Source organism: Microtus pennsylvanicus, chromosome X (assembly GCF_037038515.1).
Source record: "Microtus pennsylvanicus isolate mMicPen1 chromosome X, mMicPen1.hap1, whole genome shotgun sequence".
Classification (NCBI taxonomy): Eukaryota; Metazoa; Chordata; class Mammalia; order Rodentia; family Cricetidae; genus Microtus; species Microtus pennsylvanicus.
This window is the reverse complement of record NC_134601.1, coordinates 32,808,074-32,828,947: the sequence shown is the minus strand read 5'-3', so window position 1 is coordinate 32,828,947 and position 20,874 is coordinate 32,808,074. Positions and strand designations below refer to the sequence as shown.

At 39.1% G+C, this 20,874-nt stretch overlaps 1 protein-coding gene across 2 annotated transcripts in view; it reads right to left on the bottom strand.

Annotated features, from left to right (window-relative positions):
* Rnf128 (ring finger protein 128) overlaps nucleotides 1-20,874 on the bottom strand; it is a 103,139-nt gene that overhangs the window by 25,408 nt on the left and 56,857 nt on the right. For both annotated transcript variants that reach the window (XM_075957660.1, XM_075957659.1), the window contains exon 2: nucleotides 5,933-6,180. In XM_075957660.1, the coding sequence (XP_075813775.1) occupies nucleotides 5,933-6,180 (248 nt within the window). The remainder of the gene's footprint in view (nucleotides 1-5,932; nucleotides 6,181-20,874) is intronic.

Here is a 20,874-nt window from a genome sequence, read left to right as displayed (position 1 = left end):
AATACAACTGCTCGGTTCAGTTAGTGTGACTTATATGCATATGATTTCAGGGATGGCACTTGGTATTGGCTAAACAACTAGGGCGCTCATCTCTGGGGAAGGCTATTTCTCCTGCTCTCAGTGTTTCCTAACTCTTTGTCTAGAGGTAGACGTCTATGAAATTTTCCCCTCCCATGTTAGCATGTCTACTGTTGCTCATTTTATTTTTTTGAGACAAAGTCACTCACTGACCTAGAGCTCACAAATTTGGCTAGATTGTCTAGCCAGTAAAGCTTGGCTCCTCCTCTTTCTTCCTCCTCCCCCCAGCACTGGGATTACAGTCAAGCCCTGACATACTTGGCTCTTTTTATGAGTACTGGGAGTCTAATTCAGGTCTTAACGTTTGTGAAGCAAGCAGTTTATCAATGGAGACATATCCCCAGACTTTAAATGTGTGCTTGTGTGTGCGTGTTAGATTGAACCCATAAGCACATGTTAGAGAAGTGCTCTACCACTAAGCAACATTCTCAGAACTCATATCATCATGATACAGTTTAGTTTAGTTAACAAACAAACCAGGAGGTGGCACAGAATTTCTAGTACTATGGAGAAAGTAGGCTCCATGTTAGTTCGGACAAAGCGCATCATCTATCTTAATTCACATTACTAGACAGTTACAGGTTCCCATTAACTATTGTACAGCATGGTATACTCCCTCCATTACAGAGTACATGGCTATCATTAAAATTATCTCTATCCTCATACCTAGTGTTATTTTTATTACTACATATGACCTGTAAAATTTAATAGGTTTTATTGTGACATGCTTTTCTTCTCAAAATAATCACTTCTTAGCTATTGCTTATTAATTAAATTTGTTCTTTGGCAATTTCATATATGTGTATAGTATATTCTGATTACCCTTTCCCGACACCCTCCCTTATCTCCTCTCAAATCTGTCAACCCTCTTTCCCACATTCATGTCTTTTTGTCTTGTTTTGTGAACCAGTGAGTTTAACCATAGATATAGGTATGGCTGTTGGTTTGGAATTATCCACTGGAGCATGCCCAGTGGGCTTATCACTGGGTATGCAACTGAAGACAATGACTTTCCACTCCTCCACATCTATCAATAGGCAATCACAGTTCATCAGGGTTGGGAAGGGCCGGTCTTGTGCATGCTCAGGACAAGAAGCTGTAATTGCCGTGAGGTCATTCCTGCCATGATTGCGAGACCTAGCAGATGGCTTTTCACAGTCCTTCCTATCTTGTGGCTCGTATGCTCTTTCTGCTCCTCTTCTATCGTGTTCCCTGAACTTATCAACTGCTCGGATTTGTGTGAATATTTTATCAAGGCTCATTACATTCTACAGGGATTCCATTTTTCTCTTGCTCTTGAAATGATTCCTTCCTATCTATTTTAATTACTACATCTTAGTCTTCTTAAAATCACTGTTCATTAAGGGAAAATGTATAAGGCTGACACCAGTAGCATACTAATGTGAAAATGGGAACGCCTGTGAGGCCTCAACCCTACACGAAGAACTAAGGGATGTCGAGAGTTGGGAAAGTCGTCCCAGGGAACTGGTTATCCAATATCAAATGTTCAGGCCTGGAAATATACATAATAATAACATTATATGGACTGGCAGGTTGTACTTATGTGTTTAGGTATATATATATATATATGTGTGTGTGTGTGTACACATAGGAAACAACAATTAAAGAGGCCATGGATTTGGAGAAAGGGGAACTACATGGGAGGATTTGGTGAGGGAAAATGATGTAATTAATTATAATTTTGAAAATTATCTTTGAAAAACATAAGCATAAATCCAGCTTTTCTTGCTATACCTATTCTAGTTCCTAATTTACCAAGTACCCTCATTTGTTTCATTTAACAGTATTTAATCCAATGTAAGCTGTCACTGAGTATCAACTGCCTTAAGGAATGTCAGCATACATACCCTATACCTCCCTCCAAATGTTGGGTACTGTATTCTATAGTGTTACAGTGGTCATTGCCACGAGTAGTTTAGTATTTAGTGTAACTATGACATTTCTCATAGTTTTCTTTATTATTTATTAATGTTGTTTCAAGTAGAAACAAATCCAATTTGCTATGCTTAGTATGTTATTTTCATTCGTAACTCACTGGTGTTTTTCATGGTGTTTAGAAGTTTCCCACCCACAGAACCAGGATAATGTGTGGTCTTAAACATCTTCTTGACCATATAAATAAATTACACCAGAGGGCTCACCTGAGTAATTATCCAAACTTATACCATCATTAGTTTGTGCAATATTTAGTAATATGATTCATAATCTTCAGAAGGAAGATATCTCTAGATACATAATCTTCCCTAATATTCTTTTGTTTTGGTTTTTTAGTGACAGAGTCTCACTCTGGAGAACTCACTATATAGCAGGGCTGGCTTCGAACTCACAGAGATCCACCTGTTTCTGCTGGAATTAAAGACATTGGCCACCATGCTCAGCCTTCGCTAATATTCTAATAGAGGGGAAGTCCCATAATATAGCTTCACCAACATTTCTACCAGGACAAAGCAGAAAACGTAACAAATGTCGAGCTAAAGTTGTAAACATGCACATGAAGCGTTTTGTAAACAAATCTGAACGTATGAAAACCAATATATAGGTAACATTGCAGCACTCGAATCTTTATAAGCAAAAGTGACTATTGCTCATATAGTTAATCCTTTTATCCTCAAAGGAGAAAGGGGATAAAATCCAATAAACAGTAAAAGCAGATTTTCCAAAAGCCTTCTGTAACAGATGAGAAGCTTTAATGCTGTTCTTGAGAAATTATCCTACAGAGGTTAACTTTCATAAAATATATTATAATCTCTGAAAATGGCTTAAATGAAAGATGGGATTAGGCTTAAATGTGCAATGAAGCTTGTGCAACACCAGGCAAAAGTGCTTTACAAACCCTTTGCTCCTGCCTCCAGAATTGTAATTGTGAATAATTTATTTCTGTTGTTTAAAAGCCAGGAATAAACCTTATTACTTGGTAAAGGGGTTTATAGATTTATTGTAGGAATTAAAATCCAGAAACACAGATTCTACCTTGGACACACACAAACCACTCTTACAGTTGTGACTATAACCTTTGAATAGTTAATCATACGTGATAGCATTTTTCTCAATCTCAAAGATAAAAAACTGCATGATAATCAAATGTCAAATATTAACACAGTGTGAATTTGCTGAGTGACCTGGGATAGGAATGCTAAACATCCTTCTGATCATAGTTAGTAACATGCTGGACCTGACACCATTGTGATAAGCTCCTTCACTGAAGAGGACAGACGTCAATTCATCCTAAACATTCCAATAATCACAATGTATTACTATATAATGGCACCTAATTTTTATATAGGTTTTACAATAAAATTTAAACTTGTCATCTATTGTGAATCAAGAAATCTGTTGCTTCCAGTCCTAAATACACTGAGGTCTTCTTTGCTTTTTGAAGAATTAGTACCTGAAGTGGCCAGAACTTCATTGCCTTTGAGGAACTTCTCAGATTATATAAAAACCCTTTTTTGTGCTTCTACCACAAGATCACCTGAGAGCATTAAATACCAACTGGACATTAGAGAGAAGCGGTATGACACTTTGCAGTTACACTGAGAAACCTTGAAGGGAAGGGTAAATAATGATGGTGGCATGGACCAGGGAAGAAGGAGGAATGGAAGTAGCTAAATAATTATAATCTGGGTGTATACTGATCATAAAACCATTATCATTTGTTCTTGAAGGCTATGTGGGAAATGTGGGGGGAAAGAATAGCTCAATAGTTTCTGGCCTAGGGACAATAGAAATTCCATTGAAAATGGGTGCAATACTGCCTTGTGCTCGTATTGATTAGAAAGAACCAGCGGAAAGGGAGACATGGCTAAAAGTAGGTAGAAAGGACAATAGCTGGAGTGATAGCCTTGAGCATACAAAAGAAAGAAGGAGCCTGTATGCCAGGGAATGTTGGCTGCTGCAGAAAAGAAAGAAGGAGCCTGTATGCCAGGGAATGTTGGCTGCTGCAGAAAACACCTGTAGAAACAGAAGGCAGGGAAGAGCAGCAGGATCTAAACACAGACAGGGAGCAATGTAGAACTACTCTTTGGATTGCTTCCATTTTCTTGGCAGAATCAGATATAATCAGACAGTGAGGTTGAAGGATGTGTTGGGGACCTAAGTTGCAAAACTTACAAACAAGGAATGCAAGAGAGGTCTACTCTGCACAGGCTTCAAGTGTATGGATTTAGCAAACCCTGGACTGAAAATATTCAGAACAAAAAGACTGCATCTCTCCTGGATATGTGAAGGCTGTTTTTCTGAGAGTCATTCCCTGTAAAACATAGCATAAGACTTATTTGCATAGCATAAACATTGTATCAGTTATTATAAGTAATGTAGACATGATTTCAAGTATATGTATATGCATAAGTCATATGCAAATACTGTAGCATTTTACACAAGAGATTTGAGCACCCATGGATTTAAGTATACAACAGGAGACCCTAAAACCAAACCTGATGGATGCCAAAAGGATAACTCTATAACAAAGATACGGAAAACCCAAGAGAACTGAAGATAGGTGTGCATGGATGGCCACAGAATCTAAGCCGATTAACTACAGAAGTGAGGCTATGAAAGGGGGTGAAGACGGTTTAAAGATGACAGGATCAGGGATAAATAATCATAGATACGTTTGTTCTATAAGATGTTGGGTGTTTAGTTCTATCATTTCCACACTAAAGCATTGATGTCAAAACATTCTAAAAATTATGAACATGCAGTCTGTTTGGAGTTTTAGCACTGTATCATGAACCATTAAATTTTTAAAACCTTCCTTGGGCTGGTAAAATGGCTTAGGAAGTAAAGGTACTTGCATCTAATCCCAACATGAGTTAAATTTCTGGAACTCACATGTTGGAAGGAGAGTACAGACTTTGGGAAATTGTCCTCTGTCCTCCATATGCATACGAATGCCATGAGCTTCCCTCGCCCACATGCACAATAAATAATTGTAATAAAACCTACATTGTTGTGGAACTCAGCATTTTTTCTTTTAGCTCCACTCCCACATTCTCCCCCCCCCACACGCACACACACACACACATACACATGCAGGCACGCACACACACACGCACACACACACACACACACACACATACACACACACATACACATGCAGGCACGCACACACACACGCACACACACACACACACATACACATGCAGGCACGCACACACACACACACACACATACACATGCAGGCACGCACACACACACACACACACACACACATACACATGCAGGCACGCACACACACACACACACATACACATGCAGGCACGCGCACACACACACACACACACACATACACATGCAGGCACGCACACACACACACACACACACACACACATACACATGCAGGCACGCACACACACACACACACACACATACACATGCAGGCACGCACACACACACACACACATACACATGCAGGCACGCACACACACATGCACACACGCACATATTTACCTTCAGGCAGTTACAACAGTTATATTGATTTTGTGAAGAATTCTTCATCTGAACTTCATAATTTCTCTTTTTTCTTTGACTATGAAATGTTTTTATAATTCAAAAAACAGTTCATTTAAAGCAACATATGTATTTACAGTCACTTACAAATAAATGTTGGCTGTGCTCCTTTAGGTGTTAAAAGACTTAATCAGGATTAGCTTCTTTGGCAAATGACAGAATATAGGGCTTGAGATGATGGGAGTTGATATACTTTTAGAACGACTAGATTTCATAAAACATATGCATAGACCTTGTCTAGTAATTATATTAATATACATGAAACCAAAGATATAATTGAAACAGTAACGGCATTTTAAAATTGGGAAAAGGGATCTTTACAAACCTGCTTCCTGCTTTGAGCTCTTGCATTCCGTAATCTTCGAGCAGAATAAAAGATAAAGTAGCCCACAGTTGCTGCCGTAATAATAAAAAAGGACACGGAAACAAAGAAAATCGAATAATGGTTCACCCATGGGCCATGTTTTTTTCCTACTTCTATGACCATGGTTACTTGGATGCCTCTTTGAATAGACTGCAGAATTTTTGTTCCTTTTAGATTGCCAATCATGATCGCAACAATGTCTCCTGCACCTGTAAAAGGAAATGAATTGTTTTAGTTTGAGATCCTTAAGATAAAAATCCAATTTTAACGGATGATTTAAAACATTTAAAATGAGATATAATGATACAAAAAGAGGTACTATAATTCAATTAACATTATTAAGTGCCTACTACATATTCAAAAGTCATAAGGGTTATAACCATGTGCAAGATTTAGTTATGGATCTATGGAGCTCATAGTTTAAAGGAAAACATCACACACAAAATTACCAAAAATTCAACAGCATTACCTCTGGGGCCTAGTTTGCATTTTTTTTTTTGAGATAAGGTTTCACTCTGTTTCCCAGGCAAGCCTGGAACTCAGGTCCTCCTGTCTCAGCCTCCTGAGTAGCTAGAAATACAGACCTGAGAAAGCACTCCAACATGCAAATTTCATAAAGGCTTTCTTAATAACAAATAGTCCACTGGCTGGTAGATGATAGAACTTACCTCCTAAGGAATATTAAAATACTTAGAGGCATTCTTTTTAACTTATAAAGAGGCAGATTATCATATGTACCTGATACTAATATATACAAAGACGTATATAACAAGATAGGGATCTGAGACAAATAATGTACATAAAATGTTTTCCAGCCGATATACATATTAATGATGTGCTATTTCCATAGATCTTCAAAGAGAATATCAACTTTACACAAGCTACTTGGGAAGGAGAAGCAAAGCTGTGAAAGGAGGATATGCTGCAAGAGAGGACAATGGGTAGGCCATTACAAAGTTCATTATATACACGTATAAAATGATGTAAGGAAATAATATTCGGTCCCAATGAATGCACTATGAAGCAAAGTAAAGAAGAAAAGAATAACAGTAGAAAAGGATACGCCTTCACCCAACTAACATTTATTACAAGAAAGGAAAACAGAAAGAAAGCAGACAGGAGGCAGGCAGGCAGACAGACAGACAGATATTTTGTTCCAAGAGCTCTAAGCTTTCACACATGGACCTGTTCAGGTTTGCAAGGACAACAACACAGATAAGGGATAGAAGTATTTGTTTCTATTCAGCACCAGCTAAGGACAAACCTGAACTTAGACACAACTGTTACCAAAGATATCACATCTGTAACAACCTCCTTTCTTCTCCCAAACACATTTGGCTAGAAAAGCAAGATAAACCTCGTCTTTCTGAATGTTCTAAGAATGACTTATCGTTCAAGCCATTCCAAGGTTTATAATCCTCCTAGCTTTTATGACCCAGGATGCACGATCTGAAGCAGAAGAAGGGTTCTTCGGGTGCTAATGTATTGCCAACCAGAGAAACCTCCTATTGATACTAGCTAGGTTAAGGTACTACTCAGGGTTAATAATCAAACCCCAGCCTGGGATAAACAACCTCCCACAAATAAGACTCTAAAAGACCTTTAGACTAGAATTGAAACACAGATACCAAAATAATATTGTCCCTTTCAATGATTATGAGTAAAAAAAAAACTTCACTGGTGAGATATATATATATATATATATATATATATATATATATATATATATATATATATATATATATTGGATTTTTTTAAAAATCCAAACAATCCTTGAAATTTAAAGCTCCTCCTAGCAAAAGACTGCAAAGGATTAGGCCACATAGAAATACGTCACAGCACACTGGGTAGGATCCTTTCCTAATGTCTGCAAAAGGTATCACTACAGATCCCTTCACGGCTTTATTTTATGCATATGAGCGCTTCCGTGACTACCTTTATGTACACAATGTGCCTGCAGTGCAGAGGCGGCTGTCAGATCCACTGGAACTGGAGTTCCAGGGAGTTCCAAAGCACTATGTGTCTGGGAACGAAGTCTGGGTCCTCTGGAAAAGCTACAGGTGCTCTTAACCACTAAACCGCCTCTCCAGTCCAGCACTCCAGAGAGCCGAAGCTCCAAGAGAACCGTTTACACATGAGAGTTAAACTCTTACGACTCCCACTGACTAATGTGTCACCACTCAGTCCAAGAGAATGACTCACGGTCTATTTGCATGGAGGAAAATCTCAAAAGATACCGGAAGTGAAGGGAGTAGAAAATGTAGAGAGCATGTTCTGTATCTTCATCTAAAACAAACATAGGACCCAGATTTCCCATATGGGTTTAAGAATTGGTAACTTAGCAGAAAACCTGCTTAGGTTTTTTTTGTTTGTTTTGGTATTTACCTTTGCTTAAATTCTAACTGTGAAATGAAACACAGACTTCTTTGTCTTTTTCCTTTTGCCAACTCTTAGGAAAACATCTGGCTGTAAAGTTTTTATCAGTTACATAATGTGATCTTGTAACATGCATAATATTTAACAGCACAGATAATTTGAAAAGTCAAGTCTGGAATATATTGCCCTTTGAAAGATTTCTTTTTACAGCATAGATGAGGCCTTCTAATAAGTTTCTGAGCAGTGGAAATAGATTTTTCTCTTAGAAGCTACAGACTCAGTACCAGAAGTGGCTACTCAGACTAGCCACTGTATTTAAGAATATTATATTTAAAAACACAGCCAAGAATGTACATTCTGTATACAACAGGAACAAGGTTGTGTTTCTATCCCCACAATTCATATTCACACATACTTTATATAGTCTAATGGTGAAATAGACTGAATTACACTTCTAATAATATCAAAGACATTTCTCTTTTTGTAGTGTGTGTGTGTGTGTGTGTGTGTGTGTGTGTGTGTGTGTGTGTGTGTCTGTGTGTGTGTGTGTTTAGGTTGGGTATATGTGCTTGTGTGTATATGTAGGGGAGGCCGGGCTCAAGGTAAAATTGTCTTTCTCTGCTTCTTTCCCTCTTCCCCCTTATTCTTTGAGACAAGTCCTCCCACTGAACCTAGAACTTGCCAATTGAGTTAGGTGGGCTGGCCAGCAAGCAAGGATCCTCCTGTCTCTGCTTCTCCAGTGCTAGGATTGCAAATCAAGAACTTTACCAACTAAGTCTTCTCTCCAGCCTCATAAATGTTTTTTTTTAAAATATACCCTAGGCATTATTATATCTCTTTTTCCCCCAGTGCCTTGCGTCTTTCTGAAAATGACTCCTTGCCCAGAGGGTTCCAAATCACAGTAATGGCAGCACAACTCTTCAGGTCACGTGCTTTAGTAGCAGCGGTGTCCCTCTCCAACACTTTAGTGCTCAGCTATGAGATCAGCCATGTCCCTCTTCCTTTCTTGCTGTCTCCTATTATCAGAACACGTTTTCAAACTCACGCTGCGTTCATAATTCCTTGTAGTGTTTCCATAGCCTAACTGGTTTCCCTATTTTCCAGCATCCTTAACGTTCACTTCACCAGGAGTCCTTCAAGTCCAGTAACTTAAAAGATAGCCCCTTAAAATTTCATCAGAATGTATCCTACTGCTCGCTTATCTGGCATGTGTTGGTACGTCCAGCTCAACCATTTTTGCTTATTTTTTACTACTCAAGTCTTACTCCTTGGTGTACGGTGTAAAACCTCATGTGACATGGTCTCAATTGAGTCGTCTAGTTTGGTGTATCTCCCTTACATCCCCACATCATGCACACTCAGATTCAACCACATGGGACCATTTGTTGTCATTCACTTTTCATTAACCCTATTTTTTTTCTGTCCTCTCGCCCTCAAGTTCCCTGCATGCATTCCGATCACTGCTCCCTTATCCATTTGCCTATGTATCTATCCCTCAAGATCTAATTTTCCCTACATAGTTTTCCCGAGGGAAAGCAAATGTTCCATCACTTTTGTTTGTAAGATTTATTTGATGTGCGTATGTGTGTGTGTGTTCATGTGTACGTGTGTGTGAGCACACTCACATGAGTGGAGGTCAAAGGAAAACCGTGGGTGTTGAAATAGGAGTGGTGGGGCTGCGTCCCCAGCACCCCGGCTGCCTGCTAGCTTATGCTCCGTCAGGATGGACGTAGGCTAGAATCTTTCCCGGTAAGACTGATGCTACACAGATTATTAGAGATGGGTTGATCGAGATATGAAAATTAGCCTATAAGGGCTAGAGTTAGTGGGCCAAGCAGTGTTTAAAAGAATGCAGTGTCCATGTAATTATTTCGGGGTATAAGCTAGCCAGGCGGCCGGGGTGCTGGGGACGCAGCCCTGCCACTCCTCATTACTACACGTGGGATTCTGTTCTTTCCTTCCCCAAAGTGGTTCCCGGGCACAGCACTCAGGTTATCTTGCCTGACAGCAAGTGTTTTTACTACCATCTAAGTCATCTCACCAGCTCCCGTCACTTGAATTTTAACTTCTATCTAGTTCTTCATTTTTCCTGAAGTCAGTCAGAACACCTAACTCCCTCTCTAAACTAAGAATCTTTTCTATTTCGGAGTGGAAAGAGTCTTTTAATTCACAATAGCAATGGTTTTAGTTATGGGATGGTCAGGAAGTCACAAGCTTCACACTAGTAAAATTTACTGGAAAACTTGCTTTACACAAATAATAAATTTTAACTATGCTTATGTAAGTAGCTTTTTAATCTTTGTGTTTTATATGTATACACTGTATGTGCACATTCGTTAATCTGTCAGTACAAGTGCACACATGCTGTGACATATGTGCACATCAAAGGACAACCTGGGCTATCAGTCTGCACCTTCCACCTTGATCGAGATGGGGCCTCTTGCTGCTTTTCTCCACTGCATATTCCAAGCTAGGCGGCCTTTGAGCTTCGGGGGTTCACCTGTCTCTTTCCGTATTTCCCTACAGGAGAGTTGGGATTCCAGATGCTCGCACTACTCTGTACGACTTTACCTGGATCCTGGAGATTTGAACTCAGGTCTTCACATTTACATGGCACATGTTCTATTCATGAGTCATCTTGTTAACCTTCTAGTAGCAGACATATCACACTTAACATAGTCAAATATGCTTAGCTAAGTCCTTATTTCAAAAAACCTGCCTGGTACATACAGCCATAGAATCAGCTTTGTGTTCCATAAGGGAACAGAAAATACCTTTCAGCACAGAATTAGAATATTTTTAGAAACAATCTGTACACAGTGTTTTATTTCTGTAAAATGTACATATTAAACACTGATTAAATATGTTCCCGTTGGGCAGCAAGATGACTCGGCAAATAACACTTGCCACTGGCGTCTGACAATCTAAGTCAGGACCCGGTTCCCCTGTAAAGATGGAAGGATGGAGCCAAATGCACAATGTTGGTCTCTGGTTCCCATACCCACGTTGTGGCATGTGTGTGCTCACCTCACTAAAAATAAGTTAAGTGGAAGAACTATCCAGAAACTATTAAGTTTATTCCATTAGATATTTAACACATAATTTTTGCTCTAGTGGACTATGTGAAGCAAATGAATAAATAATCTGTTCTATCTCTGGAATATTAAAAACATTTCATCTTTAATCATATTTCCTTCTTATTCCACAGACAAAAGTGTATGCATATTTAATAGTGTCCTATTTTCATAACTAAGATATACTAATCATGATTTGTTATTGACAGTGGATTATCTTTGTAAACCATTATTTAATATAACAGTAATATTATCTGTCTCCAGGCTGTTAATAATTTGTACTTAAATCATATATTGTTGAAACTGGAATAGATCTCATGGATCAGCATAATTCATTAAAAAATATATAACACTGGACAATTTTCCTTGAGGGAGGAAGATTCTCGTTGCTCACAGAATCAGCTCTCCTCTGCAACTGACGCTTCTCCACCGCTGTTGGCTGAGAAGAGACAATTGAGCTTGGGTCTACAGAAAGAGTAAAACAGCTTCCGGAGAGCACTTGGGGGCTTCAGTGCAAGAACCCTGCAGCGTTCATATTTGTTGGTCAGTGACACTTGGTTTAGTTTCTGAATTTTACCTATACTCTGGATAGAAAAGGTTACCAGATAAGGTTTATCTATAAACTAGGGTCTTAACACGTGCCCTATAAGGTAGGCATTGCCATTGTCCCAGTTCTAAATAAAACTGAATTCGCAGCAAGGAGAGAGAGGAAGACAAGACAGTGTGGTTTAAGTGCTGTTCTTTTGCTCTTCTCTATTAGTTTGCTATTTTTATTGAAATTTGAATGAGATTTGACTTTAAAAATAAAAACAAAAGAGAGACAACCCAGGGGTATGGCGGGAAATTTTAAAAACTGGTTCTCAGGGTTGGAAGAAGCCGGAATTGGTAGTGTAGTTTAATTTTACGGTTCAGCCTTTCCAACTGTGGCCATATGACAAACCACTCAGTCGGCAAGCTCTAGCCCACTAGTAGGCATTCGATGAGAATGTATGTGTTAAGTAGTACAAAACCCAACTTAACTGGTATCAAACTTAGTTTGATCATTTTTTTCCCTTAGTCATAGCTACCTGTAAAGCCAGATACTGTTGGGGCTGGGGATATAGTTTAGCTGGTACAGTGCTTGCCTTAAAAGGACAAGGCCAAATTTGATTCGGAGAAGCCACACTTCACCCACACAAGTACAAAAGCCAATCAACATGGATATACAATTCCAAGTTGAATTTGTTTTCGACTTATTACTCTATTGAAAACCTCAAAATAAGATGGCTGACTCTAGAACTCGGAAGAATAGATTCATTTTAGTGGAACAAAGTCAAAATAAAGCAAACCAAAACTAGCTCTGCGTTTCAGGGCTGAGAATTAAAGGCAAGGCCTCCTGAATGAGACTGTGAATGACAGGCAAGCACTTGACCACTAAGCCACACCCCAAGGATCTAAAGAAAGCCTTTTATGACTGCTGGGTGTGTGTGAGTTTCTGCTGCGAAAGCAAACCTCCAGAGCTTTGTTTTCCTTTAAGCTTCCCCATGACCTTCCAGTGCTGCACGTGACCATTATCACCGCTTCAGCTGATGCTAAATTTTTCCGCTTTCCAAATGAGGTTTTGTGACCTTTTACAGGAGCCTCCGTTTTCTTTTCTTTCTTTTCTGTTGTGCTGAGAACTGAGCCCAAGGCCCATGCATAACAGGCGAATGTTCTAGCACTGAACTATAATCTCAGTTTTCTAAGTGATCTTTCTGAAGGTTCGCAAAACAGTCACTGTGTAAACTGAGGCACTTATGATACTGCAGTATATATGTGGTCATATTCACAAACTATTGCAAACATTTACTATTCCTAAATTAGACAGACACTGGGGGATAGACACTGAAAGGCTAGGAGAACTCTCTTTTTTGCTTATTGCAATGTACATGTGTGTGCCCACATACATGTGCGTGCTGCACCCTGTGGGAGTTGTCTCTCTCCTTCCGCCACACAGGGTCTACAGAATGAACTCTGTTGTCATATTTCCATGGCAAGCACCTTTACCCACTGAGACACTTGCAGGCCCTTAACTCCTTTTTGAAACAAACAAACAAAAAAAGGAGACTCATGTAGCCTAGATTTGGCTTCAAACTCACTATGGAGCAGAGACTGACCATGAACTGCTGATCCTCCCATTTTAACCTCCAGAGTCCTGGGATTACAAGTGTGACCCACTGGGCCTTGTGGTGTCTTCATTTTTAACAAGATCTGGAAAATGTAGTGGATGTGAATTCTCAAAGGGACAGTTAAAAAGATGGCCTTTTGCCTTCTATGGAGATTGCTACTGCCACTGTAGATCCTGGGATACTCACAACACTTCTTCGAAGCTTGTAAAACTGATCTCTGAGGACTGGAGTTCAAAGCCTTCAGATGACAACCCAATCACTATGCACTAGGCTGTGGAGTTACAGTAAATAACTAAAACACAGCCCGCTTTCTTGGGAACAGTAATAACAAAACAAGATATAAGAACTCTTGTTTATTAATTAGTTGTGTATGTAGTGGTGGTAGCAGATGCCTACAGAGGCCAAAAGAGTGTCAGATTCCCCAGGGAGTTGGAGCTAAAGGTAGTTGTGAACCACCCAACATGCATGCTGAGAGTCAAACGTAGGTCTTCTAGAAGAGCAAGTGCCCATAACCACCGAACCATTTCTCTAGCCCCTGCAAGAACTCTTACCACTATGACTGAATATCATCCAATTAAAATATTAATCACAACGATCTCTAGCCTACGTACTATTGAGGACATTTATTTTATTTTTAGTATTCACATTGCACACAAATTAGATACAGGTTCATGGTGACAGCTGATATTATAATTCAGCTATTATGATATTATAATTCAGATATTATGATTCAGGTCTAATCTTATTTACTTGTAAGCACAAACTCATTAAGCAAGTATTCTTACTAAGTCCTGACATAGTAAGTTCTGTGTTTCTGAATCTTTTTACTCACCTCGATACTAATATGTCAAAATATAAAATAAGTTTAAAAATTTGTATAACATATGAAATATTATAAGCATAGTGACAGCATATTTACAGGACCTTGGCATTACACCAAAAAACATGAGGAGATGAGTCAAAACTACACTCTTTTAATATTAGGGAAGAAGAAGTATTCACCAAGAGTAAATCACAAATAAGAAGGGCACTAAAGTTCAGAGTAGATGATGTTAAACTAATCTCAATGCTGTTCAGGCATCCTGACCCTGCAATGGTGTCAGCGCTTGGGAATCCACTGCTTTCTAGAATGGATGAAGTCTACTTGTGGGGGGTTCCCATACGTTAGGCAGTTGGGAAAGACAACTAGCTCAGTCAGGAATACCAGAGTTCATAAAAATGGAAATCTAAGGCGTACTTTCATAAGACCAAAAATACATAACTCTGGATAGTCTAGAAAGGTGCTCTACTTCCACGAACTCTCAGATATTTCAACTGTAGGTTTGGAGGGCCCTATTACATCAGAGAACTTGGGAATGGATCCATTTTGATATCATACAAAATTGTCTCTGGCAGATGGAGTCTTAAGAAAGCAGCATATTAAAAATAGTAGGAAAATAGAAGCACTCGGTAGAAAAGGTCACAGACGAAACATTTGTGAAAAACCTATCACATTTACAAGTAACAATTCGTATAGCTGTTTTGAAAACATCCAGTCCTGTCTTAACTCATTCTGGTTTCCACTAGTTTAGCATATCACTAAGAACACAAGAACTAGATTCACAATTCTCCAATTTTCTGGTCTTAGACACATTTACATGTTTTAAAGTTATTGATGACTTCAAAGAACCTTTGCTTATTTAGATTATTTCTAGTGACATTTACAAAATTAGAAGTTAATTCCAAGGAATTTATCATTCATTTGAAGTCACCGTAATTACATAACATAATTTTATTAAAATATTATTTCTTCAAAGTATAGTATGGAAGAGTGGTCTTATTTATCATTTAAGCAAACCTCTTTAATGCCTGACTTATCGCAAGGGAATTTATAGCAGCTGGAAATTCATATATGCTTTTGCATTAGAATAATTGTGATATTTTAGTGGAGGTATATGAAGGTAAAATTTTACTTACAGAAAAGATGCGACTAGAGAAGTAAGTGTTGCTTTAATAGTATTTCCAGATATTTGTATATACTGCACTTCAATACTACACCCAAACTGAATTCTTAATTAGATATAAGACATAATTTGGAACCATATCAAAACACACACACGGTTAAATCAAAATTCATTGGCTTGCCTTTTATATTTAATGGCTCTTTCATTTATCCACATCCCGTGAGTGTGTGTGCACACACACACACTCACACACACATCTTCCTGTTCCTGTGGGAGGCTCCTGTATAGGTATGTCTATGTTTGTGGGTCCATAAAGATCAACTTTAGGTGTCATTCTCCAGATGTCATCTACTCTGTTTTTTCAGATAAGGTCTTTCATTGGTCTAGATCTCACTGAGAGGCTAGGCTGGCTGGCCAGCAAGTCCCAGGTACTGGGATTGCAAATGTGCAGAACTGTACCCAATTTGTCGCATGGGCCCCGAGACATCATCTATCCACTTTAATATTGTGCACTGATCATCTGCAAAGTCTTGGTTCACTGGATTACACAGATATAAGTGATACCTCATTTCAAGACTATACAGCATTTAAAAAAGTAAATCACATGTTAATATCAACTCTGATATAATCAGAAAAGTCCAAATACCAGGAAGGTATCAACTTATCAAGTTCAAGTAGTGGGTACATTTTTAAAATTCCAATTTTGCCAGAAAACTTAAAATTATATCATTGGCAGAAAAGACTGTCAGTGGTTTTCCTTGACAGGCTCAGTTTTCATTTTTGAGAGGTCTTCCAAATATTTAGCTCTGAAGCGCTCCTGTTTGTCAGTAGGTTGTCAAGTTAAAGGAGCTCTCCGAAGAGAAGAGCTAGTTCAGCTGACAGCTCTATCTCACTCGTGCGCTTTCTTCCAACACAATAGAGCATCGGATCACAAGCTGCCTCCTGCTGGCTTCTCATCTCCGCACACAGAAACAGCGTATTTCAGAATGCAGAAATGGAAGTGGCATAGAGGAGAGATTTAACAAAATTAGCTATTTTATTCATTCGCCAGGGTATTCTTTTTTAAACTAACCTTCAGTTTTATTTTTAATCTTTATATGTTATTTTAGTAATATGTTTAATGTTATTTAATTAAACAATGTTATTAATATTTTTATTGATTGTCGACATTTCGTGCAGTATACTCCGATCATATCCACTCCTCTCCTCCAACTCTACCTAAGTCCATCCCTACCTCCCTACCCACCCAACTCCATGTTCTCTCTCTTAAAAAAATAACCATCAAGTCCAATTCATGTTGTACAAATACTGCTGGGTGGGGTGCCTGCCTTGGAGCTTGGTACTAGCAGGGCTCGTGCCCTTAAAGGGAACTGGCTCACCCTCTTTCTGAAGCTATCAAATGCCCATAGCTCCTCAGCTAGGAGTGGGGCACTTCATGCCCACTTTCCCCTTCCATGTTGTCATTTGTCTGGCTTTAGCCTACAAGGGTCTTGTGCGTTCTGCCAGAACAGCTGTGAGTTCAGATGTGAAACTGACTTCCCTGCTGTGTTCAGAAAACACTGTTTCCTTGTCGTCATCCACTACCACCTCTGGCTTACAATCTTCCTTCCTTCTCTTCCGCAATGATGACTAAGCTTTGTATATAGAGAGATATAATATAGATTCCCTATATAGAGCTGAACACACAGTCTTGGAGACATTTTTATGGGACACTGACATTTTCTTTTTCCTATACCTGCACAGGAGTATGATCAGTAGCATTTAGTACGTCAGTCTTAATTTGTTGCTCGCAGATAGGTCGAGTGTGATGGCATGCACCTTTAGTCCCAGCACACAGAGGCAGAGGCAGGTTGGACCGTGCGAGCACAGGGCCAGTCTGGTCTACATAGTGAGTTCCAGAACAGCCAGGGTTATACGTTAAGACCATGTCTCAAAAAATGATGCTAGCAATTTTCCCCACTACTGCTTTTACACCATTTGTATAAACATGAGCACAGGGAATGAGGTAAATAATGTCTAAGTGCTATTATGAAAATAGTCTTGACTTCTTAGACCATTGAGAGATTATCAGGGACCAACAGTCCTCTGACAACATCTGAAGAGGTTTGGGGGGTAAATGATCCTCAAAGTACAATGTGCACGAGACTTAACTGGGAGTCTTCCTAAGCTCCATTTGGAGTCAGAACACAGGGGTGGGATGTGGAAATCTGCTTAGTTCACTATGGTCTATTTTGCAGTATGTGGTCTACAGGTAATTCTTTGAGAAACACATTAGAATTTGATTAGAGCTTAACTGATACTAAGGTTAAATAATTTCAAGACAGTGGTGCAGTCACTTTGTCTAGAGAAATATCAGTTGTTTGTGAAGTATTAAAAAAAAACCCTGCCAAGAGAATCATTTTCAAAAGCAGGCAGCAGACTTCATACAGAGATGTTTGAAAATCGGCCCCATCAGAAATGACCCCATTCCTTTCCCATTACAGCAATCTCTTGCCATTGTCACTGAGACCATCTAAATCACCAGGAATAAATTCCTAACCACTAGCCAAGCCAATAGTCTATTTCTTTGGGCTTTTTTTCTCTTTTTCTCTTTGTGGCTTCAAGAAACACTTCTATATTCCTATTATTCTTTTAGTGAAAGGTTCTTTTAAAAGCTCCATTTCACAGAGAGAAAGAGGTTTAATGTCTTTTAAGAAGATCCTGGCACATCTGGGTTAGAAGTCTAATTTGAGCCATATAGTGTGTAGTTCTCTGGAAGTTATGTGCCTTACTTTATACCAAGCTATGAACTTCTTCAGGTTGGTGACTATGTCTTCCATCACTGTATCTATGACACCTAGTGAAGTGGCCATAACATATGCCCAATAAATACTGGTTAACTGGAGTTTTAAGAGCATAATACCCTCTTGTTCACAGCGTTAATTTCTGACATTTCAGTTACCTATATTACAAAAGTATTATACAGAAATAAAAATAATAAGCTTTAGTTTTATTATATTGCTATAATTATTCTAGTTCATTATTATTTATGGCTGCTAATCCTTATTCTACTTATAAATTGAAGTTTATCATAGGTATGTCTGGAAAGAAAGGAAAATCCATTATATAGATAAAATATATATACGACACATGGTTCAATAGTATTTATGGTTTCAAACTTTAGTGGAACATCTTGGGCTACTGTGAGCTATATTTAGTGATCCTTCGAATCTTGATTTAATCTGAAAACTAATTTCATTCTTTTAAGATAATCACTGTTGTTTGCCCAGCAGTGGTGGCGCACGCCTTTAATCCCACCCCTTGGTAGGCAGGCAGATCTCTGTGAGTTCGAGGCCAACCTGGTCTACAAGAGCTAGCTCCAGGACAGGCACCGAAGCTACAGAGAAATCTAGTCTCAAAAAACCAAAAAAAAAAATTAAAAAAATAAATGAAAAAGATAATCAGTGTTGAACATTCTAAGATATGTCTCTTTCTCACATACAAACATGTCATATCTAGACAGGGTAGGCACACCTTCAGAAAGCACATGAGATATATATTGATATAAAGCTAAAGATTAAAGATTATCCTACTCGTCTACCCACTGAGGCAGAGTGCCTGTTCTAATGGGAGCTCACCAAATCCAGCTGGACCGGGACTGAACAAACCTGTGATCAAACCCCCTCGAATGTGGCTGACAATGTGGGCTGACTGATAAAGGCACTGGGACTTGTTTCTACTGCATGTACTGGCTTTTTGGGACCCTACTCTATTTGGATGTACAGCTTCCTAGGCCTGGATGTAGGGGGGAGGGCCTTGGACTTCCCACAGGGCAGGGTTCCCTGCCATCACTTAAGGAGGGAGGTGGAGGGAGGAGAGTGAGTGGGGGAGCAGGAGGGGAATGGGAGGAGGGGAGGAAGTGTAAATATTTGAATGGAAAAATTAAAATAAAAGATTATCCTACCCTGTATATATACCTTGTGTATATAGGGTACATAGTATGTATAGGGCACACAGTGCTGACTCAGCTGAAATGACCATACTGATAGGCTTGCTCCACTGAAGACATTAATTCCTCTCCAGCCTGGAGCTTGGGTACATATCAGCTTCAGAATTACATTTAAGCACTAGGGCACAGGGCATTTGGTTCCTAAGGTCAGGTTAGAATAGAGCCATCTGGTTCACTAGAAAACCGGTGGTTTTAGTACTTGGGATATTGTTCAGAGAGCATAAAAGAAAACCCTTGAAGCAGCTCTACAACCTTAAATTGCCAAAAAAAAAGATATACTATTGCAAGATTCTACAGAATACAGTTTATTCAGTTAATAATACATTCTGCGATTGTATTGAAATTTGTGTTGACATTTTCTATTTCCATAATTCGACTATGCGGTGAAACTAAATTCATCATTTACTGTTGCTTCTCATAGAAGCTTTCCAGAGGAATGTTAGGAAGCTATAATATTAGTGTATCTGATCCCTTTGAATAATAAATTTCGCAATATCCAAAGCTGTTCAGAATCTGATGGGAGCACAGGGTAAAACAACTAACAGGACCCGGGAGTGACAGTTTGCTGAGCATTAATAAAAAGGTGATGAGATGGAAGTCACAAGGATTTCAGAGAAAGGAAACCCATGCATGTGGACATTTGCTATTTTTGGTTTCTTATTGATCAGATTTGTTTTCCTACATTATGAAGCCTTAGGAAGGAGAATTCCACCGACTAAATTGCTACTGTATCCATGTGCAGAACACATGGGTGCAGAATATAGCCATAGCGTAGGCTGGAAGCTGACCCTTCAGCTGGAACAGAGCCTCCAGCACTTGCTACTTTACTCTCAGTCTTTTAGGCCAAATGGAACTAATGTAAGGACGTGTAGAAGAAAGATGGGTTTTGTAGCTTACACGGTGCCCAACTCTAGACATCAGGCGCTGTTTTTGTTATGTAGACCTGGCATTCCTACCTAAGCTGGCATTTGCAAGCTAGACTATGTCGTTTAGATTTGCCCTGCTGTGACAAAATACCCGAAACAACTTTCAAAAAGCAAAGGTCCATTTGGGGCTAAAAGTTTCAAAGGGTTCAGTCTATGATCATGTAAGCTGGGAACTAGGTTCAGTTGCTTTGGACATGTGGCAAGGCAGAACACTATCATGGCGAGTATGTGGTAGAACAAAATTACTTACCACATAATGACCATGAAAAAAATAGAGTGGTCAGTGGGGACAAGTTCCCAATACTCCTTTCAGGGACCCAATCCTTTTATTTCATTAGGCTCATGTCTAGAAGATGTACCACCTCCCAGTAGTGACACAGGCTGTTAACACATGCTCCCTTGGGAGACATTTGAGATCAAAAGTGTAACACTGACTAACTGTTACCAAT